The sequence below is a fragment of the Heliangelus exortis genome, chromosome 25, assembly GCF_036169615.1.
Source record: "Heliangelus exortis chromosome 25, bHelExo1.hap1, whole genome shotgun sequence".
NCBI lineage: Eukaryota > Metazoa > Chordata > Aves > Apodiformes > Trochilidae > Heliangelus > Heliangelus exortis.
This window is the reverse complement of record NC_092446.1, coordinates 2,251,181-2,274,155: the sequence shown is the minus strand read 5'-3', so window position 1 is coordinate 2,274,155 and position 22,975 is coordinate 2,251,181. Positions and strand designations below refer to the sequence as shown.

The 22,975-nt window shown below is 52.7% G+C and overlaps 1 protein-coding gene and 1 long non-coding RNA gene across 4 annotated transcripts in view; one reads left to right on the top strand and one right to left on the bottom strand.

Annotated features, from left to right (window-relative positions):
* The window catches only part of CDK18 (cyclin dependent kinase 18), a 193,794-nt gene that overhangs the window by 147,256 nt on the left and 23,563 nt on the right, over positions 1–22,975 (top strand). Inside the window, exons 1-2 of one of the 3 annotated variants that reach the window (XM_071768310.1) lie at positions 12,303–13,108; positions 18,059–18,147. In XM_071768310.1, coding sequence (XP_071624411.1) covers positions 18,146–18,147 — 2 coding nt within the window. In that variant the 5' untranslated portion in view covers positions 12,303–13,108; positions 18,059–18,145. Of the gene's footprint in view, positions 1–12,302; positions 13,109–18,058; positions 18,148–22,975 lie in introns of those variants that run through there. The other 2 variants (XM_071768312.1, XM_071768309.1) reach the window with 2 other exon arrangements.
* LOC139807575 (uncharacterized) lies at positions 5,860–6,592 on the bottom strand. The gene is made up of 3 exons (XR_011730616.1): positions 6,537–6,592; positions 6,284–6,418; positions 5,860–6,194 (listed from the first exon to the last, which is right to left on the bottom strand). It is a non-coding gene; the product is annotated as an uncharacterized lncRNA (long non-coding RNA).

The window sequence follows — 22,975 nt, the reverse complement described above, 5'->3', positions numbered from 1 at the left end:
AGAGCAGAAGTGAGCTGCCTGGTGCTGCAGACTCTGTTGGCAGCGGAATTGGGATGGGACCCCCCAGAGGGCTGGGACCCCCTCTCCCTCCATCATCAGCAAGTTTGCAGATGACACCAAGCTGGGGGGAGTGTGGATCAGCTGGAAGGCAGGAGGGCTCTGCAGAGGGACCTGGACAGACCGGAGAGTTGGGCTGATCCCAACGGGATGAGGTTCAACATTCCAAGTGCTGGGTCCTGCACTTTGGCCACAACAACCCCATGGGAAGGTCCAGGCTGGGCACAGAGTGGCAGAAAGGGAGCTGGGAGTCTGGATTGCCAGGAAGCTGAAGAGGAGCCAGCAGTGTGCCCAGGTGGCCAAGAAGGCCAATGGCATCCTGGGCTGGCTCAGGAACAGCGTGGCCAGCAGGTCCAGGGAAGGGATTCTGCCCCTGTGCTCAGCCCTGGGGAGGCCACAGCTTGAGTCCTGTGTCCAGTTCTGGGCCCCTCAGCTCAGGAAGGAGATTGAGGTGCTGGAGCAGGTCCAGAGAAGAGCAAGGAGGCTGGGAAGGGATCCAGCACAAGTCCTGTGAGGAAGGGCTGAGGGAGCTGGGGGTGTTGAGGCTGGAGAAGAGGAGGCTCAGGGGAGACCTCATCACTCTCTCCAACTCCCTGAAAGGAGGTTGGAGCCAGGGGGGGGTTGGGCTCTTTTCCCAGGCAACTCTCAGCAAGACAAGAGGGCACAAGAGGTCTCAAGTTGTGCCAGGGGAGGTTTAGGTTGGACATTAGAAAGAATTTCTTTCTGGAGAGGGTGCTCAGCCATTGGAATGGGCTGCCCAGGGAAGGGGTGGATTCTCCATCCCTGGAGCTATTTCAAAAGAGCCTGGATGTGGCACTCAGTGCCATGGGCTGGGAACCACGGGGGGAGTGGAGCAAGGGTTGGACTTGATGAGCTCTGAGGTCCCTTCCAACCCAGCCCATTCTAGGATTCTATGATTTTCCACAGCCCGGGGTAGGTTGCATGGTGAAGTTCTGAATGTCCCAACGTCCTCAGTTACTGCCCTGTCCTCAAGGCTTTTCCACTCCTTCCCCACCCCTCCTGACCGTGCAGGCAGATTTTGGAGGGGAACCAGGAGTGGTGATGCTGTCCCAAAACGGAAGAGGTGCCCAAAACAGAAGAGGTGCCCCAGGCTGAGTTTTTGCAAGCACTTGTGTGCCTAGGTGTGTGCACCCACGGGACCCGGGGGCTCCTCCTCAGCCCTGCAGCCGTTTGTGCCAATCCTATGGGATGCACCAGCTGGTCCCTGCCCTCTGGGAAGGGGTCTGGGAAGCCTGGGCTCTGCTGCCTGCTCCCTGCTGGGATGTGCACCCCTGGCAGCAGCACCCAGGCGGTGCCAGGGCTGAGCGGGGAGGTTCTGGGTGCCCCAGCTCAGCCTGGGTGAAAAGCAGTGGATGTAGCAGAGGAGGTGTGAGTGACCTTGTTTGGGTCCCTGCCAGGCATTTCCCAGCCAGTCAGTTCTCCAGAGGGCCACGAGGTGGAAGCATTTTCCAAAAACTCCTGCGATGCCTCCGGAGCCTTTCTGTGAACCGAGCAGGGGGAGCAAGGATGCCAAGGAGCTCAGAGGGATCAAATCAGGGCACAGGTCTGAAGGGGAAAAGCCCCTTCTCCAGAAAAAGGTTCCTACAAGTATTTATGATGTTAGCTGGGGAAGAGGGCTGTGTTCTGCTCCTCAGAGGCAGAAGGGAAGGAGCACATGCTCTGGACCCCCTGTGCTCGCTCCATAGGGATGTGTGGAACTTCATTTGTGTGGAACTTCATTTCTGTAACTTCATTCGTGTGTAAATTCTGGGCCCCAGGTTACTCAGCTCATCCATCCTGGAGATGTGAGCAGGTTCCACTTTTTCCTTCTCAAAACAGACCTCCTGGACACCTGGCTTTGTGGCAGCTCTGTGCAGCCCACTCTCCTTTCACTGCTCTCCAGATGTTCGTCCATCTGTCTCCCCAAGCACCACATCCTGATGCTCAGAGTCCAGCCAGGAGCTCTGGGGCTGGGAGTCTGGCAGAGCCAGCTCAGGAGGAGCAGTGCTTTCCCCTGGGCCCAGCAGCAGGCAGGTGACACTGCCAGGAGCAGGGGTGGTGACACAGGTTGCCACTTGGCATTGGCATCACACCCGTGCCACGTTTGTCACGGGTGGCAGGGGCTGGGGGTGCTGAGTCACAGATAATCAGCTGTGCCTTATCTCCCTGGGGGAGCAGACAGCTGCTCCAGCCCTCCCTGCCAGGCAGGAATCACTGGCATGCTGCTGGATGCCAGGCAGGAATCACTGGCACGCTGCTGGATGCCAGGCAGCAGCCTGCAGGGAGGGCTCAGCTGATGGGAGACACCAGCTGGGGTTTTCCCTGCTGAGAGAGCCTGGATGGTGCCACCCAGGGGCTGGCACAAAGCAGGTTGGGGACAAAACCCCCCAAAACGTCATTCCCTATGGCTTGTGAAATAAAACTCCCCTCTCCTGCAGAACCCCAGGGCCCAGGCTAAAAGCAAACGTTTCCCTGAAGTATTTTATAAGTGGGACTCTGAGGATAAAGGGCTTAGTGGGAGTGGAAGGGGTCTGAGTGTCCCCTCTGTCCTGGAGGGCTCCTTTTTGCTGCTGTGCTGTTCCATTGGCCTTGGGCAAGTCCCTTCACCTCTTTTCCACTTGTGACACTGAAGTTGGACATTTCCTTGTTAGCCAGGGGCATGGAGAGGTTAAATAAGGTAAAAGCCAGGAAGGAGATCATATATACAGCCACTTTACCATATATACATCACTTTAACAGGTGATGCCACAGCCAGGAGGTGCTTGGCTTCCAGATGTTGGGGGGGATTAAGAGAATCACCAGCTTCTAGGCAGGACCCACATTCCTTGGCTGGCCCTGCTCCCCCCCTGGCTCCAGAGCAGAGAAGTAGCTTGGTCCAGCATCCCTGGAAGTGACTGAATAAATGTGCAGTGTCCAGCTTGGTATGCAAAAATGCCTTGACATTTAGTTTTTCTTTGTGTTTGTTTAATAAGTAAACAGCTAAAAATAAGTTGGTTATACCCAAGGGGTTTTTGAATAGCAGTAAACCAAGAGAGGGAAGGCTGGATGCTGGGTAACAGAACTGGTATTTTCCTCTCACTCTCAGTTCTACATCAAAGTGGTTTTAGGGACTCCAGTTATTCCTGACTTGAATCAGGATGAGCACGAGGAGGATCAGGCTCAGGTCTGCAAATGCAGACCTCTCCTCTGGTGCTAATTGATTTAATCTGTGGGACAATACCATGAGAACAGATTTAGCCAGAGCAGCACTGCCTTAAACCTGTCCATTGCCTTTTTTCTTTTTTTTATTGAATTTTTCAGAAGTGCCTTATTTAGCCCAAATTACTGGCATCACTGCCTGGCCTACAGGAATGCCTGTGCTGGCAGATGTTGGGTCAGTGCTGGATCTCTCCAAGGCTCAGGGAGGGGAGAGCAAAGCACAGCACCAGGGTTGCTCTGATTTCCAGAACCTCCTGGGGGCTGCACTGGTACCATCCCATCCATCCCCTCCAGCCCACCCCATTTTACAGAGGAGATGTTGGGCACTTTGATGTCCCTCTGAGAGCCCCCTTGGCTGCAGCTGGAGCCTGGGGAGCTCTTTGCTTGTTTTGCAAGGCTTGAAATGCCCAAGCCCAGCCTCCAGCCCTAGGACATCTTCCTCTGGGTCAGAGCATCTGGCTTGGATGAAGCACCACGACTGGGTGAGCCTCCAGAGTCCTTTTTCTGTGCTTCAGGATTCAGGAAGGCTTCTGGTGAAGCTTTTTGGGACAGAAAGGAGCAACCTCATGCTTTACCCCAGGGCTGGAAACGACTGCAAAGACAGAGCTTACATCCAGGGTCCTGAGACCCCTTTGGTGGTGCTGGGGGCTGGATGTGGAGGTGAGGAGCCCTGGCTCCCAGGTGTGCTGCACAGACCCCAGGGATCTCAGGATTCTGTGGAAGTTCAGAGCTCAGAAAACCAAACCAAGCCCAGAAAACCAAACCAGTGAAGGGCAGGAGTAGACTGAGCCCCAGGGCTGGGACTGCCCCAGCCATAGAGCACTCAGCATCTGTCAGTATGAATCTTGAGCCTCTTCAAGCCAGGAGAAGTCAGCAGGAAAGTTTCTCTGCAGCCTGTCAGGGAGGATGATTTCAGGCTGTTCAGAGCAGGTCTGCAGCATGTGAGCAGAAGAGGAGACTCAGCATGCCGGCAGAGCACTTATTGGCTGGGGAATTCCAGAGCTAATGAAATAATAGGTGCACTCAGCTTGTGCTGGGGATTCTCCCCAGAGACTGCCTTGCAGGGAGCTGCCTCCACCAGCCTGCTGCTGCTTTTCTCCTGGGCAGATGCTTCAGCACCAATTAAAGGCTGGAGAAGAGGAGGCTCAGGGGAGACCTCATCACTCTCTCCAACTCCCTGAAAGGAGGTTGGAGCCAGGGGGGGGTTGGGCTCTTTTCCCAGGCAACTCTCAGCAAGACAAGAGGGCACAAGAGGTCTCAAGTTGTGCCAGGGGAGGTTTAGGTTGGACATTAGAAAGAATTTCTTTCTGGAGAGGGTGATCAGACCTTGGAATGGGCTGCCCAGGGAAGGGGTGGATTCTCCATCCCTGGAGATATTTCAAAAGAGCCTGGATGTGGCACTCAGTGCCATGGGCTGGGAACCACGGGGGGAGTGGAGCAAGGCTTGGACTTGATGAGCTCTGAGCTCCCTTCCAACCCAGCCCATTCTGGGATTCTATGAAAGCAAATTCTGAGCCCAAAACCCTTTCCCCATCAGGGGCAGGCAGCCCACCCCCCTCCCCTCCCCATCCCAGAACAGAACCAGTGCTGTGCTGGGCTCTGGGCTCTCCCTGGGGTGCTCAGGGGCTTCCCTGGGACTGTCCTGCAAAGCTTTGCTTCTGAGTTTCACCACTCTCCAGGAATTTCTCTCTGCCCATCATAACCTTTGCTGCTGGAGCACACGTGTGTGTGTGTGTGTGTGTGTGTGTGTGTGTGTGTGTGTGTGTGTGTGTGTTTGCCAGCTGGGAAGGAGGGGGCAAGGTCCTGCCCTGCCTGCACCACCCAGGTTTGTGTTCACCCAGGGGAGAAGCAGCACAAAACAGCATGCAAATGTTGTGGGGTTTTGTGGGGGTTTTGTGGGTATTTTGGGTTTTTTGTGGTGTTTTGGGTTTTTGTTTGGTCTTTTTTTTGGTTTCTTTTTGGGGGGAGCTTTTTTGTTTTGGTTTTGGTTTTTTTTGTTTTGTTTTATTTTGTTTTGTTTTTGGTGGGGTTTTGGGGTTTTTTTTTTGCTTGGTTTGGTGGTTTTGTTTTTTGGGTTTTTTTTGTGGAGGCAGAAAACTGGAGCAGTTTTCCAGTATCCCATATTCCAGTGCAGGCTTCTTTCCCACTGCCCAGCCTGTGGCTCACACCCTATTAGAGGCTGCTCTCCCAGTAGCCCCCAACCCCCAGCTGGGAGTCTTTGGGGGATGCTGTGCCTGCAGCACCCTGTCCCCTGATCCCAGGAGCTGTCACCCTCCTGCCTTGCCTAAAAGGGAAGGGAAGGACTTGCTCACAGCAAGCAGCAGCTGTGGCTGAGATTTTCCTCTTTCCAGCTAACTCGGATGCCATCTGCTCCAGTTCCTTAATTACAGGAGCAGAGGTGGGGGGTGTCTGCCTGGTTAGCAGGCACTGGGGGGTGAACAGCAGCTCCAGTCCCCTCGATAGCCCCGTGGGGGCTGGAGGGGTTCCCAGACACTGCCAGCCTGGCTGGCACCAGCACCAGCACGGAGGTGGCACTGCACCCACTCCCAGCTAAGGCAAGCAGCTTTCTTGGGCAAATCCCTGCAATTTCAGCCCTCTCAGGGAAGTTCTGCTTTGTGTCCCCACTGTACATGTGACCAGCACTGCAGTTCAAGACCTTTCTTGGGTTTTTTTTCTTTGGAAATGTTCTGGCCTTTAGCATCCCTCTAACGCCCGCTGAAGTTTCTGCCTGCATCAATGTTTTGGGAAGCTAAAGCTGGGCTGGATTCCTCATTTGGGCTGAAAATAGCAAACAGACTGTGAGGCAAGCAGCAAATTCTGGCTTAGCATCCTGAGGTTGTCAGAGGCAGCAGTGAGGGAGTCCCTTTCTGGTGCCACCCAAGCTGTTCTTGCTGAATGGTGCCAGCCTGCTGCTGGGGCTCCTCCCTTTCCATCCAGCCCTGTGGATAGAAGCATCCTTATTATTCTCCAGCCAGACCTCCTGCACTGCCCAGGCTAAAGGATTGCATCTTGCTAATAAGGATCTTACTGGTCTGGTCTGGAAAGCCCCATCTGATGCTCTCTTCTTAATCACTGGGTATTTTTTTGTACTGCTGGTGTGGATCCAAACAGGGACTCCCACTTTCTGTTGGCAGGAAAGCCCCAGGCACTGTGCTGGTGTCCACTGGTGAAGAGAAGCACCTGATCTGTTGGGTTTGCTCATTCCCCTACAGAACTTTAACCCTGGTGCTCCTTGCTCCCGAGAGGAAGCAGAGATCCAAGCCCCTGATTCCCTTACTCACCTCTTCCCAGTCCAGAGGACTGACTGCTCACCCCTTGGAAAGGGGAAGCTTGGCAGTGAGTCAGTGGGAGACAAATAGATTGTTCTCTGAAAAAAACCTCAGCTTATCTCCTCCCTACACTTGCTTCACACAGGGTGATGAGGGACAAGGTTCACTCACAGGAGCCAACTCCTTTGGGGACAACTTTCAGATACTTTTGACCAGCAGCACTGGTGCCTGGGCTCCTTTCTGCAGAGCTCAGGTGCTTTAACTCCTGTTAAAAAACTGCTGACCCCCTCTGGAAACCTCCCAACAAAGCACTTTTGGTCACTTTCTCCAGGGCTCATGGCTGGAGCCAAGACCTCTGTTGTCCAGCCTGCCATCCCCACCTTTGCACTGAGCCTTCCTCTCTCTGCTGTGGGACAGGGAGGAGGGGACAGGCAGCCTCAAGTGAAATGCCAGCACCAAAGGCCAAAGTCCCCTCCAGGGACCCCACTGACATCACTGGGTGCTTTTCTTCCAGAGCCACTTGCTGGGGAAAAGCTTTCTTTGGTGCCCCTTGTGCCCTGGGTAGCTTCCTGGCTTTAGCCAGCATCCTGCTGGAGTTGTGCACACTTGTGAAAGGAAATACTTGGTGTATAATATTTGCTTTTTTTGCAATTGGGCAGCTCCTGGTTGCTAAGGGTGTGAATCTCTGGTGTGGATTGGTGTGTATGTTGTTATAGTGATGCCAGACAGGCAAAATGAAGAGGAGATGTGGCTGGATTCACTGCTTTGCAATTGGCCTGTTTGGTTGCCAGGGCCAGCTATGTTTTGGCCACCTGTACTTTGTGGCTGGTGAGTTGGTTCTGCATGCAGCATGGTGAATTATTTGCACCGAGTTCCATTTCAGGGTGATTTGTGCTCTCAGGGTTTCAATTCTTTTGTGGGACAAGAGCAGATTGCAGATCAGTTGGGCTCTGCCAGGAATGTTGTTAGGGATCTGTGGGACCTTGAGGAACAAGCAGTGGTCTCTGTGAACAAGGATATCTGACCCTGTCTCCATTTCTCCTGCTCCTCACTTCACCTCCCTGTGAAACAGGAACCACAATACCCCTTTTGTTTTGCTTTTTGACCCTTTCAGAGTCAGCAGAGCTGCAGGTGCCCTACAGAGATGTAACCAGGAGGGGGATGTTGTTAAATGAGGGTGCCCTACAGCCCCTGCACCATTTGTTTAGCACCAGGCAAGGTCTCAGCCTGACACTGAGCAGCAGCCACCACCCTCCCAAAGCCAGCAGTGGGTGCCTCTCCAGCCCCCAGGATGATCAGATGCTGGGCAGCAAAGCATGGGCCCCATTTTCCAGTTTTCCTTGCCTTAGCAGCCAGCTTTACACTAAACCACTCTGATGGTTGCTGAAATGCAGCTCTGGTCTCCGGGCAATGATTTCCACATGCCTGGCTGTGCACAAGGGAGAAGTGTCCAGGGGCAGGGGAGGCATTGAACACATTTTTTCTTTCCATGACTCGGTGCCTGCGTTGCTATTGAGTGCCAGGGCAGCAGGGAAGGGAACTGCTGTCTGGATGCAGTGACTGTAAAATATTCCCTGCAGACCCACAGGCAGCTGCCTGCCTTGGAGCAGCAGCACACATGTGTGCCCATGTGAGGTTAGGATGGAGGAAACGTGGCTGGGAGCTGCTGGGGATCCAGAGGGGTAGGAATTGCTCCGTGGGGCAGGGAATGAGGCCAGAGGAGCTGCAGGAAGAAACCAGGTGAACCCCCCCAGAGCTGACCTGCATTTCCTCGGGAAGTCAAAACCATTCGTGTTGCTGCCATTTCCCTAATGCTCCAGCCTCAGCTGTCAGCTTTAATCTACTTCCAATATTTCCTGGGATTGCCATGTGAGAGTCCTGGGCTGCAGATTGCCTCTCTGCACATCTCTCTGTGGAGACTGTTGGGTAGCTGAATCTTTTTCACTTGCTCTTCCTGGGCCTGGTGCTTTATTGCTCAGTGTGTTTTGACATCTTTGCTCCATTTGTCTGCATCCAAACCACCCCCACTTAGGTTTTGGCTCCAGCCCCCCAGCCTGGAGACCCTGTAGGTGAGTTCCTGCCTCTCTGCAGGGTTCTGCATGGGGTAACTTCAGTGGGACAAGTGGGCAGAGCTGCCCCCCAGCCTGGGGGATCAGCAGCTCACAGCAAAAATTCTGTGTTTTTACCCCAGAGGATGCTTGGCAGGGCTGTAACAGAGGACATGCTGCTCCCTTCCATTTTCATGCAATTCCAGACTGATATTGCCTCTGCCCAGCTTTTTGCTCTCCAGGATAAACACCCTGAGCTGCCTTGCTTTCCTCCTAAGGGTGCCAAAGGATTCCTGAGTATTCCTGTCCCCTTTTAGGTTGCCCTGGCCAGTTTCTGTGTCCTCTCTCCCTGAGCTGATGCCCAGAGCTGGATGGAGTGTCCCTGCTGGGGCCTCACCATGGGAGGGAGAAACAGGAGGATTTAATGTGTCTGGCCAGGAGCCATGCAGGGAGCATGCCTGGGGCAGGCATTTTTTTTATGAGACAGACTCTGCCTGGGCTCTCTCAGTCCGTGCAGCCCCATCCTCGGTCAGCTTTGCAGAGCCAAGGGGTGCACAGAGGAGTCTTGCACCCTGTGCTTGCCCTGGGATCAGCCATGGGGCTGGGACTGCTCTTCCCCCCCCTCTCCCCAAGGCTTTTGCTGACTCCTCAGCATCCCACAGCCACTCTCAGACATCTCTGCAGTGGTCTTTGCTGACAAGGAAGTTTCTGGAGAGGAGCAGCCCCAGCAAAGCCCTTGGGTCTGTGATTAAAATGCTGCTCAGGATGCTGCTGCCATGCCTGCTGCTCCTGAAAATCTCTCCAGCCTGCATGCCACTTCCAGCCTCTCAGAGAGAGGTACCTGTGGCCCTGGGCTGGCAAAGCAGCTCAGCAGCTCTGCTGTGTTTCTGGGGGTGCCTTTTCAGGAGGGTTCATGATCTCCTGGTGTACACCAAACCCAGGATGCCAGAAGGCAGAAGCCTGGAGGAAATCCTGGGACTGTGCTGATGGGATGAGCAGCCCAGAGCCCTCCTCTGGGTTATGTGCATCACATCCCCCAGCCAGCCATGGCCCTTTGCCATGTGAAGAAAGAATTTCTTCACTGAGAGGGTGCTCAGCCATTGGAATGGGCTGCCCAGGGAAGGGGTGGATTCTCCATCCCTGGAGATATTTCAAAAGAGCCTGGATGTGGCACTCAGTGCCATGGGCTGGGAACCACGGGGGAGTGGGTCAAGGGTTGGACTTGATGAGCTCTGAGCTCCCTTCCAACCCAGCCCATTCTATGATTCTGTGATTGTTTGGGGTCAGGCAGACAGAGAATGGACCTCTCTGTAGGGCCTGACTCTGCAGCCTCCCCTCCTTCCCACCTCTCCCTTCTTTCCTCTCTCCAACCAAATGTGCAGCTGGGCTGAGGTGCTGTTTGCAGGCAGGTGAGAGCAGACAGGCCCCTGGGGGGGAAGCACAGCCTGCATATCTCCAAAAGATGCAGTTTATATGGCACCAGGCAAGGGCCACCCTAGGAATTGTCTAACTGGAGGAGGAGGACATAGATTTGTTGAGCAGCCTCCCCCAGCACAAGCTGAGGTGATCACAACCATCACTTACACAAAGTCTTGTAGGTTTCCAGTCAGACCAATTTTTATTTTTTTTAAATTAAATATCCTAGCTGCGAGCCCATTTTCACAGCTGATTTCCCCTGGAGCTCCACGAGCCTCTGTGATTTCACTGTGGCCATTCAAGAGGGGAAAAAACACAACAAAACAAAACAACCCCAGAAAGTAATTCCAGAAAAAACTGACCCAAAGCAAGCACGTCTGCCCTCTGCTCAGCTGGGAAGTTGGCAGGTTGGACAAAGGCCCTGCAGGCACTGCCCTGCACATGCACTGTGCAGGATTGCAGAGGAACGGGGTGCTGGGTGCCAAGTTCAACACCAGCGACCTCAGCCTTGGTTGCCCTTCACAGAGCACACATTAAGAGAGAGTTTGCCTTGGGCTGTTGTTGGTGGAGCAGCCCCAGCCCCAGTGCCCAGGGTAGGGTCTCACCAGTCTCTGTTCTTGTCCCAAATGCTGGTGAACACCCATCACACCCTAACAAAGCTCATCTCCCATCCAGTCTGTGAGCAGGCAAGTGCAGGGCTCCCCTGCTCCCTCCTCCTCCTCCCAAAGCCATCAGGCTTACAGCAATCCCTTCCTTAGCAAGTTGATTATTGTAATTTCTGGTTATGAGGAATGTCACACACCAATAAGCAGCTTGTGTGACACAGCCACTCAGCTCCTCCTGCCTCTGCCTGCTAATCACTTGGAACATCCTTGCCCTTTGCACATCCTCTTGGAGCTGGCTTCTCTCTCCATCTCCAGTTTGGGGTTTTCCTCTCCCTTGAGCAGTCATTGCTGGGGCTCTCCTTTACTGTTTTAACACAGCCTTGCAGTGCCAGGTGGGCTCATTGCTGTGGCAGGGGGTGCCTGGCAGCAGTTGTTACACCAAGGGCTGTGCTGTGCTGGGAATGGCAGCAGTGGCCAAGACTGGAGACATCTCCTCTTTAAATAGAAAGGATGGGTGAGGATGGGAGTCAGGAGCAGGCCTGCTGGACCTTTGAGCTGGGGAAAACATGCTGGTTTCTGCAGCCATAAAGGGAGCATTATGGCCAACACCAGAGGGACCTGCCACCAACTCTGCAGCCCTCATGACCAGGTACTCATTGACCAGGGGTTAGGGGAGGGCATTTGTTCTCTTGAGCCAAGAGCCAGGCTGTACACCGTGTCTCTGGCTCTTATCCTTTGCTCCTCCTCCCCGTGCACAGCAAAGGATGCAAACCCCCCCGTGATGGAGGTGAGAAACAAGCCCCGTGTCACAGAGGTCTGGGTCACAGCCCTGCTGCAGTCATCCTGCCCCAACTGGGTCAATGTGTCTCAAGCTTGAACTCCACATCTGCTTCTGGAGGGGCAGTTCCAGTTCAGAGCCTGCTGGTTCTGCCCTCTGTGCTCAGATGAGTCTTAGCTCATGTGCTTACTAAATAAGTTGATTGAAGACCTGGTATAAAATGTTTTACCCCCCTCACAGGGCAGATAAACATTATTACAGGCTTCAGGCCTTGGCTGGGTGTTGCCAGGGGACAGGCTGAAGAGAACAAACAAAACGGAGCCTGGTAAAAGATCCCTTCCCTCCGTGGGGGCCAAGCTTCTATCACTCTGCAATGCCATCTGGGAGCCACTTCCCTGTTCCCCAAAGTGTCTCCCAGCAAGCTTGGTAGTTCTAATATAAGAACAAGTCAGCAAGTCCTCTGAGCCTCCCACATTCAGAAAGGAAAAGGGAGAAAGGAGTTCTGTCAGCAGCAGAACTAAGGAAGCCAAAATCTGTGTCTTTTGAAGAGCCTTCCCTGTGGAATCTCAGACGTCTGGAAAGGAGAAGATGCTGTATGCTTCCCTGGGATGGGATTTCCCTCCAGAGAGCCCGTGTCCCCTTTCCTCCTCCTCACCAGCTCTGCTGTGTCCTGTAGGTTCCTGCTCCCATCCTCTGTGCAGATGATTTTGTTCCTTCCCTACCCAGGTGTCTCCCCTGCCATGTTCAGCTCCCTGCACATCCCCCAGCTTTAGACATAACGCTCACTGATCACAAAAACTCTTCTGACAGACAGGAAGGTCTGTAGAGGGAGGGTAAGGACTAATATAGCTGGGGATATAAGAAATTAATTAGTTTCAGACAGACAATGCTGGCACCTCCAGACAGCCTGATTTATTTCCATGGCTGGTCTATTTTTGGCAAACTGAGAATGTTTGGCTAAATATAAAACCATAAATAGTGGGAATGGAAGGTGAAGCTCCTGCTAAATACGTATAAACCCACAACCCCCCCCCTCCCCGAGAGTGACAGAGGCTGAGACTTCCGAGGCTGCCCAAGGGGCGCAGGTCCCGGTTTCAGAGCTGCCCTCGCATCCGCCAAGAGCCTCCAGGACGAGGAGGAAGAGCTCCAGGAGGGAACTCCCCGGGATTCTCCGCTGAGCCCGGGATCTGCCCGCAGCTCCCCAACCCGCGGAGCCGCTCGGTCCCCGCCGTGCAGCCTCAGAAGCACCGGAGCCTCCCGGGACGGCTGCGGGGACCGCGGGGACGAGCGGGCTCCTTATCCCGGAGCTGCGGGAATCTCGGGGCCGAGCGGGCTCCTTATCCCGGGGCTGCGGTGGGGAGGAGCCAGAGCCGCACCGAGCCAAGCGCCAGCTCCACGCCGGGTCCCGCACCAGCACCGCGCCGCATCCGCACCGCCTCCTGTTCCTACACCGCTTCTGCTCCGGTACAGGCACAGCTTCGGCTCCGGTACAGCTCGGACTCCAGCACCGCTTCGATTTCGGCACCTTTTCAACCTTTTCCAGCTCCGGTATCACTTCTGCTCTGGCCCCGGCCCCGTTCCTCTCCGTTCCCGGCAGCAGCCCCGGTGCGGCCCCGCTCCCTCCCCGGCCCCGGAGCACCGCCCCTGCTCTTCCCCGGGACCCGGAGCGGCGGCAGCAGGAAGGAAGGAAGGAGGGAAGGAAGGAGGAAGGAGGGAGAAGGGAGAGCGACCTGCTCGGTGAGTGCCGGGGTGAACAGGGCGGCGGCCCGGGGACCCCCTGCCCTCCCCTTCGGTCGGGTCGCACCGGGACCGGGGACTGTCGCTGCCTTTGGGACCCTGGGGAGAAAGTGGCAAGGGAGGGGATGGGTGAAGTGGGAGAAACGCTGAGGGTGGGTTCAGCTCTGTACCGAACGCTGCAGGAATTTATTTATACCCGTGTGTTCCCGGGTGGATCCTTACACGTGTTTGGGTATAAAAACGTGGTTTAGGGAGCCCTGGTCCTCTCGTCACTCACTGCCGACTTCAGCATACGTAGGTACCTCTGGCATGGATCCCTCTGTGAAGGACCTGTGGGAATATTTCTGTCTCCAGTGTGAAAGTTTCCAGGGGTGCTGACACCCAGGGTCTGTCTGTCATGTTCTCTGCTCGGGCTGAGGCCCCAGCAGCATTCTCCTTGCACTGCATTTTTTTTTGTGGCTGTTGGGATCAGCTGCATCTCTCCAGCACGCCTGTTGCTCTGACCAGTTCCCAAAGGGGGTGGATAACTTGCCCCCAAAATGCCTGTCCCTGTCCTCACTGGCAAGGAGCTCCCCAGACAAGACCTCCCATTGAGAGCTGGTTTCTGCTGGGCCAGAAGTAGCTCCTGTAAAGTCAAGCTTTAATAAACTGGTTCTTTTCTCCATGAAAACAAACTGGGATGAGTTTGCTGGTTGGTGGGCACAAGGGTGGCATGAGCTCTGACAAGGAGAAAGCACAGGGTAAGGCCTGAGGTGTCTGGGATTGGGATTTTTTGTGCTCTGCATCACCCAAATAAACTGGAGAAGGCACCTGGAGGGGAAGAGCTTTGAACAAGTGGCAGACAGCAAGTTAGTGCCTCCAGATGGGATTTGTGAAAGGGCAAGTCCTGGGACAGGACCCTCTTCCTGCAAGGAAACAGGATTAATTTCCTCCTCGGTGGTAATGGGGAGCATGGAGATCTGCAACATGTGCTAACACATAGAGTGAAATGGGGTAGATGCAAGCAGAGTCTTGTTTTCCAGCCTCACGAGGCACTGACAGGGCCTCAGGGTCACCCCATATGTGGAGAGGTCCTGAAAACCATTTCCCATGATTGCAAAATATTCCCTGGGTGCAAGCAGCAGGCCATGAGATAACTGGGCAGTTATTGTGAGCTGGGATGCAGCAGTGGTGATACACTGAGATCTCAAAGTGCATTTGTAGTCTAGAGCATCCTTTCCTCCCAGGAGAAGAAACAAATTCATTGATGGGACATGAGATCAGGAATAGGACACCTGCTTCACCACCTGCCACCCCATCCATGAAACTTTATCTCTGTTTGTCTGTGTGAGACATCCAGTTTACAGCTTGCTGATTTTTAGGCTCTTTTTGTTATGCCAGAAGATTTCTGTGCAAGTTTTGGTGCCCATTCTCCTGGCTCTTTCTGCCCCTCTTCCTGGCCTTACCACGGATTCTGTCTGACCCTAACTACATCACCTTCTCCACACATCTGGGTTCCCCCATCTGTTAACACTTGACCTTGCTTTATTCCCAGAGGTGTAAGGAGCTTCAGGATGCTGGCAGGGAGAGGCATGGAAGCAGGGAACTGCTTGTCTCAGCTCTGAGCAGACCCCTTTCACTGAACAGACACTCTTTGTGGTCCCTTGAATGGACCCTTCAGACAGACTTCACTGCCAAGCCTGTGACAAAGCCTGAGGTGCTGGTGTCACATTTTTGTACCTTACAGGTGACTGAAATGCAGCTGACCTGCCTGGCTGCTTTTATCTGGCTTCCAAACTTGCTGCTGTAAATCTTTTGCTGCTGCCTTTTGCTTGCAGCTCTTGCCATTGCTGCCTCATTGATCAGCACTAAGCTGGGGTCCAGCCCTGCTGTGCCAAGGGCAGGGATGCAGGAGGAGGAGGAGGCAGGGTTTTTTTTGCCTTCTGTTGCTGGCACTGTAATTAAACAAGACAGATGAAGGCAGCTTCATTTTGCATACAGGAAAGTGGAGATAAAATGGCTTGTTCAGAGTGCTACCAGAGTCTTTGGTAGCTCCATGAACTGGATTTTGGTTTCCCAAGTCCATGAGCATCCCTCCCTTCTCTCTGTCCTCTGTGCTGCCACTTGCTGGGACAGAATCCCATTTACATGATTTCTTAGCTCACCCATGCATTAAAATATCCACGTTTCCACTGAGACCATCCCCTTGGTGTGGCCTTCCTGAGAGGAATGAAGTTTGGTGAATCCTTGTAAACCCTGAGACATTCCTCTGGCTTATGTACAACCCTGAGGCTTGGGCCACGAGGCCTGAGAATCTCCAGAAAACTTGGGACACATATTTGGAGTTATGTCCAACTAACAGTAAGAGTTTCCAGGAGGGTTCATACTCAGGAAGAGCCTCCCAAATTCTCCTTCCGTGCTCAGGGAAATGGAGGCAAAGCTGCTCCAGGGAAAAGGACAGGGGCTCGTGGATTCCAATCCATCCTGGAGTGAGTTTCACTCTGTGTAATCAGTGTACTGAAACCCTGAGAGGTTTCAGCTCTGGCTGATGAGATGGTCTTGGTTTGCATCTTTATGGGTAGAAAACCAATAAAAGTTCTTCTCTATTGAGAAAGGGCCTTCAGCTGCTTTCTGCAGCCTCTGTCCAGGCAGAGGTTTGACCTGCTGGCTTTGCTTTTCTCTAAATTACTTTGCTTCTGCTGTTTGTAAAGGGGAAACTGATAAGAGAAAACAACCTGTTGATTAATGGAGATGCAAAAGCCCAGATTACAATCTGGTGAACAATTAACTTTGCAGAGTCAATATGTAATCAGGGGGAGCATCTTTTGCTCTCTCTTGACATTTCTAATGAAGGTTTCTTTTTCAGGTAGCATTTTGCCTGCAGCCAGTGTTGCTCATCTGCTGCTTGTTTGCTCAGTGCTCACAATCTTAGCTTGTATCTCTGTCTAGGCAGCCTGGCTGGAAAAGAACCTGGTGTGAAATTATTTCCAAGCCACAGAGCAGAGCCAGCGAGGTGGCTGAGGTTGCTCTGTGCTTCTGACACCCCTGCAATCTCTCATCTCTCTCATTCTTTCTTTGCCTCTCTCCTTTCTTGTGCCTCGTTCTGTCTCTATCTCCAATCACAACTTGCCATCTGTATTCTCTTGCCTTCTGGGTTTCCTCACTGTTTTAGGGATGAGTTCCAAGCCACCACAATTAAGGCAGGATTTTTGCAGGCACACCACATTCCCACTGGGAAATGTCCCCCTGTCTGCAGCACAGCATTCCTGCCCCCTGAACCCTCCTGACAACCTGACCAGTGCTTTTCACACCTGGGCAGCAGCTGGGCTCCTGTTAAAATCCTCACTCGTGTGCTGAATGCATAATTCAGCACAGATTCAAGTTAAACCTGCAGGAATGCAGCTGGTGAGGCATGAGGATGCTCCAGGCCTTGGGGCTCTTGCTTCAGAGAGCTGGAACCAGGTCTTTTGGGTTTGCTCCTGGCTTTTCTGGGCTCCTGCTTTGCATCAGGCTCTGTTCTTGCCTTACCAGTGTGCTGGGGGGATAAATGACTAAAGGTGCTCACACAGAGGGATGTTTGACCTCCTGTTTCCATAGACAGATGCTCTCTGCTTTTTAGGAGCTTTTTGGGTTGAGACAGGAGGGAAAAGTGCAGAGCTCTGTGTGCACCTGAAATGAAGGGTGCTGCTATCCTGAAGACAATTCCTTGCCAATTATTGGTGCTTTCAATCCAATTACCTTGTTCCTTTTTAATTCTGCTCACTACACCCAAACCAGTCACCCTGGTGCCACCCTTGAGTACTCTGATCTTCATTTAACTGAGGTAAGGAGCATATTCCTGATTTTGGGAGGTACCATCACCCATGGCACTGGAGCTCAGACCTGGGGTCAGACACTCTCTCCAAGATGTGCTGCTCTGTGCTGCTCTGGAGCCAGCAGCCCTGTCTCTTGCTGTGGGCTGGGGTGACATAATTTTATTTGTCTTCTGGGCTCCCTTTCAGTTTGTGCTCGTGACCTGCCATGCAGTAATGTTTTTATTCCTGAAGACATCTACATGAAGCCTCTGCTGCTCCCTCCCTTGCTTCCCCTACCTCTGAAATACTTCTGCCTTTAAAACAGCCCAAATTTCCCTGGTCAGGGGCTTTGGATTGTTGTGCAGGGCTGGATTTAACCAGTTTTATGGGGTGCTGCTGTTGTTTTGGTGGCTTTTAATTGAATTGCTGAATTAAAAAGGAGAGGCTGTTGAAGCTGACCATGAGCACTGAAACCTCTGAAGAAATCAAAATGTGCCTTTTGGGGGAAGCAGAAGCATTCCAAACATTCCATCGTTTCTGCTAGTTCTCTATTTTGATTTAAAGAGTTTATTTTTACTCGGTCTATTTAATTATTTGGGAAGTGTTAATATGCTGGTCACTCAGGGGTTATGAGTCAGGATTCCAGTCAGATTTAGCTGCAGCTCCCTCCCCCCCTCCCTGCTCTCTCTTCTCCCCATCACTGCCCACCCTTGAAGCTGGGGCTTTTTTTAGTTGCTAAATCTGACAGGGTTTATGAACACTCTGCACTTGTGTCAACAGGACCATGTAAATACATTCCTCAGTCTTGGTATTTTTCTGTGTTCCAGCATGGAACATCACCTGGAGATGGGGTTTATGCCTTGAAGCAGGACTTGAATTATTTGGGGAAAAGCCTCTTAGGCTGGCAGCTTATTCGCCAAGCCTGTGCTGGAGCAAATTGCTGAGTTATAGATACCCAAAGATGCAGCCAGGGACCTGCAGGGATCTTCAAGCACTTTGGCTTCAAGAGGGTTTTTTTAAATTTATTTATTTTGACTTTCTTTTTGAAGAGCATATAAAAGTGTTTTGAAGAGTGTAGGAGCAGCTGCAGTGATCTCTTTTCACCCAGAAAATGCATCCCCTGTTGCACCTGCCCATGTGGATAGGTTAAGTTCCACTTTCTGCCTTCCTTCACCAGAAGATGCTCAAGAGGTGGAAAGCAGCTCTGCTGAAGTCAGGAGACCCAGAGCAGCACAGCCCGTGACAATTTCATCCAAAGCCAAGGATGTGTCACAGATCCTCTCTGATTTTGTAGCAGCATCTCTTCTTAATATGTCCCTGTGGCATCCCTGCTGTCACCCAGACAACACAGAACTTATCCCTCATTTCTGTGGCAACAACATCCCCAGTGACCCAGGAGAGAGGGTGTTGAGAAATTCAGGATCCATCCCTGAGACAGGCAGCCTGGGCAGCAAACACCTCCACACAACAGCCTGACCAAGGAGTGGGGTGGAGGTAGGAACCAGATCTCCTGGATTGTTTTCCTGGCAGTGCTGGGTGCCATCCCCTCTCTGCACTTCTCTTTTCCCTGTAAAAAGGGGATAATGGCCAAATTCACAGCTCGCCGAGGTGCAGCTGGGATTAGTGGAATGCTTGGCTATCCTTGAGTGAACAGTGATCACAGACAGGGAAGGAACCCTCCCTGTGTTGCTGGAGGCAAAATCACCTTCCTGGCATCTGTTCTCCATGCCTGAAATTGGAGCAGTGATTTAAGTGCAAGGCAGAAGCACTGAGGAAAATCTGCACTCAGCCCAAAGCATTTATTGCTCCTTCTGCTACAGATATTCCTGAGGGTTGGTCAGCTTGTAATTATTAACTAATTACTGCAGAGTAATCGCTGTGCCTCATGATACAGGAAGTATAGGCTGTTGGGAAGGAGCCCTATCTCACAAATCCCAGCTTTTTCTTCTCTGTATTTTGCCCGTGGTGGTTCTGTGTGTGACTTCCAGCCCTGCCCATGGTGCTCTGGAAGGGCCATGAGGAGTCAGCCTGTGGCTGGATACCTCTGTGTGCTGTTTGCTTTTCCTGTTTGCAATGAGGGGACTGAAGGGCAGTGTTAGTGCAGAGCAGGGAGCAGCCACATCCCAGGCTGTCAGGAGGTCCTTTTTTGACAAGTCTGCCAACATTCCCCATCCTGCTTGGAGAAGACCACATCTAGGAGCAGGGTTTTTGCAGCCCTCACCATCTGCCTCTACAATAAAGGCATTGAGGTGTTTTCCTGAGCCAGGGGAAGGGAATTCTCAGCCCTGGAGACTGAAAGCCTTCCTTTATCCCAGGAGCAGGTTTGGCACAGCATTGGCACCCTGGGGGCTCAGGGACCTCCTGCACAGGATGCCAGGGACTCAATCCCCAGGGACCACTTGGGATGGGTGTGCTGAGCAGAGCTGCCTCTCCCTGGGGGTCTGTGGGACCAACCTAAAGCCCTCATCACCCCCCCAGCAGCCTCAGGCAGAGCAAGGGAAGAACCTGCACAACACCTCAGCCCATCAGCTGGCAGATTTTTCTTCTTTTGAGGAAGAGCTGGAGTCTGAAATGCTGCCCAGTGCCCAGGGAAGCTCTGCAGGGCCAAACCTCACTTGTGTGGTCAGGGCAAGAAACCTCTAAGGGATGGCTCAGACTGTCCTGCTCAGAGGAGCCAAGGGGTTGGGGTTTATTTTTTCCAGTTTGGTTTTGTTTCAAAGCAGAAAACTCAGACGTGGGTCTGAGGTGGGGGAGGATGGACTTTTGGGACCATCCCAAATCATTGCCAGCATCCAGAGCTGCTCCTGTGGCCAAAGGGAGACAGGGACACAGGCATCTGAAGCTTCAGGATGGAGAGTTTGAGCTGTGTGGTTCTTGTGTTGGACAGGGGGCTCAGAGTAATTTCAGCTCTTTGAAAAGGTCCCAGCGTGGCTGGGGATGGTCTGGCAGCTCCTGGGAAGCCTTCCTAGTACCAGGGTTTTTGCAAACAACATTTGCAGTGTGACCTGAACTGGGGATGGGGACAGAGAAGGAACATGACCCGCCAGGAGTCTGAGGAGGAGGCAGAACAAGTGGGTTTAGTGCTCTTTTTACTCATACCCAGGGCTTGTTCTGCATCTCATCCAAAAGATTAAAATGCAAATAGTGTCTCTCTGTCCCCAAACTGCTCTTGCCATAACACACCTCCCAGTACCACCTCCACATCCCTTCCACCACCACCTTGCTTTAGCAATAAAGCCCCTGCAAAGAGCACTGGCAGGGGGAGTTTTCCTGGCACCCTTTGCTGCCCTGGGATGTGCAGAGGTACCCATCATGGTGCTGAATTCCTCCCAACCCCTGGGTGCAGCTGAGCTGTGGTGGGAATGGGATTTTCCTCTGGGCAGGAGGTGCAGAGAAAAGGCCCAATGGAGCCATTTTAATCCCAAGAAAGCATGACACAGGATCCGAGGGAAAAGGCCTGTTTTTATAAATTACCATTAGCAGCATGTGTTCTATTTAAGTACTTAATCCCTTTCAATCCCTTCTTATTAACAATTAATTGTGCACCTAATCACACTATGATAGCAGTGCAGTTAGTGGCAGTGGGTACAAGCAACCCAACCAGTGTTAAACCAGATAAGAATTTGGTTCTGTAGTGAGAGGAGGGCACTGGAGCTGGGCTCTGTAAACCAAATCTCTTCTCTCTTTGGGTCTCAGCATTATAATCCTTCCTTATCTCCACTTTTCCCACGAAACATGCAGCTTATCAGTTTGGGAGAGCAGTGGGACTGAGTACACCCAGGGATGCTCTGAGCAGCCCTGCTTGATGTTGTCCCTTTTCATCTCCCTTGCTGAGGGAGTTTTGAGTCTCCTTGACTCTCACGGCCTGAAACCCACATGGAAATGTGGTTCTGCTTTGATTTGGGGGGTGGGGGAGCCAGATTGGAAATGATTTCCAGATCTGCAGTGGACAGCAGATGGATCGACACAAAATGCAGCCCAGCACCCATCTCTTCCTCACAGTGCCCAAGGACTGGTGGGTTCATCCGTGTGTTTTCCCTAAAGAGATTGCTCTGCCTTGCTCTCTGTCTCTCTGCTTATCTCCTGCTGGGTTCTGTTATCTCCCCAAAGTTTCTCAGGCTCATACAGAAACCCATCCAGCTTGGCAAGGACACTGCAGGCAGCTGTGGGGGGGACTCAGCCAGGATGCAATGGGAGTTGTGATAAAAGTGCAGGTTGGGAGTGATGAGAGAAGTGGGCAAATGACCTAAAAAAAAAAAAAAAAAAAAAAAAAAAGGGAGAGAAATTCTTTCCTTTGAAAACCACAAAGTGTACTTGCTTTGTCTGCCATTCCCATGACTGACATTGTGACTTTCAGGACACTGAGCAGTGAGCTGGGGCTTGGCTTGGGAAACAGATGTTATTTACAGTTTAACAAAGAACAAGGTTTATCTAAACAGTCTGGGATTGCTGAAGTCTCAGCCATGCAGGAAATGTTGCCCTCCATAGGGAAGTGAGCAGAGGTTTAGAGGCACTGAGGCGTGCTCAGTGTTTTTATACTTGTTTCACCTGGGATATCTCTGCTGCCCATCCAGCTGCAGCTCTGTGTGGTTTAACATGAAAATATTGCAGTTGTGGTGGTGCTGACTGCAGTGGGGTAAGGATATGAGGGAGAGAGGGGTCTGCAGGAGCAGAGCTGAGGATGCCCTGCAAGAGACAGGGGCAGAGATTTCCTTGGAGGAATCAGAGGGTTTCAAAGCACAGCATCACCAGGTCTGAGATCCTCCAGAGCTTGCACCATCCCAAGGCCTGGGCTGGGCTCCTGGGCAATCCCACAGCATCCCTGTATTTAAGGAAAACGGTGCTGCTGGTGCAGAATACCTGATAGAGAGGTTCCTGAGCAGAGGAGAGGCAGCACAGACATAGTTGGATGGTCTGAGCTCCAAGCACAGCCCTGTCCTGCACACCTGAGGACATCAGGATGAGGAGCAAAGGGGATGGAGTGAACCAGCCTCTTGTCTTTCTGCACTCCCAGCTCTTTCTTGGTGGCCAAGAGAGCTCCTGAGAAGGCTTTTGCAGTCTGAGTTGGAAACCTCCAGATCTCAGGAGCTGCTGCACACCTGGGGGAGCCCCTCATTTAATGTCAGTTCTGCCAGTCAAGTCCTAAGTTGAGCAGGAGCTGTTTAAGGATCCATTTCACTTGCTGTCAGCAGTTGCTCCCCGAGCTGTTTGCTGCTGTGCAAACGATTTCTGGTGTTTGTTTCTGCATTATTCCTTCCCTGCATGAGGCTCAGACAGTGTCTGGTTTTCACTGGCTCTTTGCTGAGTGGAAATGCTTCATGTGCAGGGTTATTGGCAGTGGTATCAGAGCTGAGATCTGAGGAGCTGGAGAAGGTGATGGCAGGGGAGAAGGTGATGGCAGGGGAGAAGGTGGTGGCAGGGGAGAAGGTGCTGGCAGGGGCTCTCAGCTTCCTTGAGATTATGAAGAAAAACTTGAAATGGGGAGAGAGCCCGTGGGAGAGGAGAGGAGGTGAAATCCTTTAGTAGAGGAGCAGCTGTAAGAGTGCAACAGCTCCTGCATCCCCCCAGGCAGACAAAGCTCTGTCAGCTTTCAAGATGGTTCATGTGCAGGGGCCAGGGGCAAGGGAGAACCATCCCTGGAGGCTGCTCATGCTGATGCAAGAGTATCTGGAAGCCTGGCACCTAGGCAGCAACACCGAGCTCTTGCCAAGTTGGCTGCTTCAAACCAGTGCTGGGATCCTTGGCAGCCACCTCTTGGTTCAGGAGGTTTTTTTTTTTCCTCCAGCTGTGACAGACAGCAGCTGAAGTCCCTGGTCATCCCCTTTCTCCTGGTGAAGATGAGGTGTGGGCTCTGGAAGTGAAGCCAAGGCAGGGAGATGCCAGGGATGCCCACCTGCACACCTCAAGCCCATCCTGATCAGGAAGGGATGGATAAAAGCTCCTGCAGCTTTCCTCTTCCCATCGTGGGGGAGCCAGGGATGCCAAAATAATTACAGTTTGTGCTGTGCTTTGAAATCCTCTGGTTCCTCAAGCACTTGGCTCATCATGTGTGGCTGCACTGCCCTCCCAGCAGAGGCAGAAACACCCAGCCACA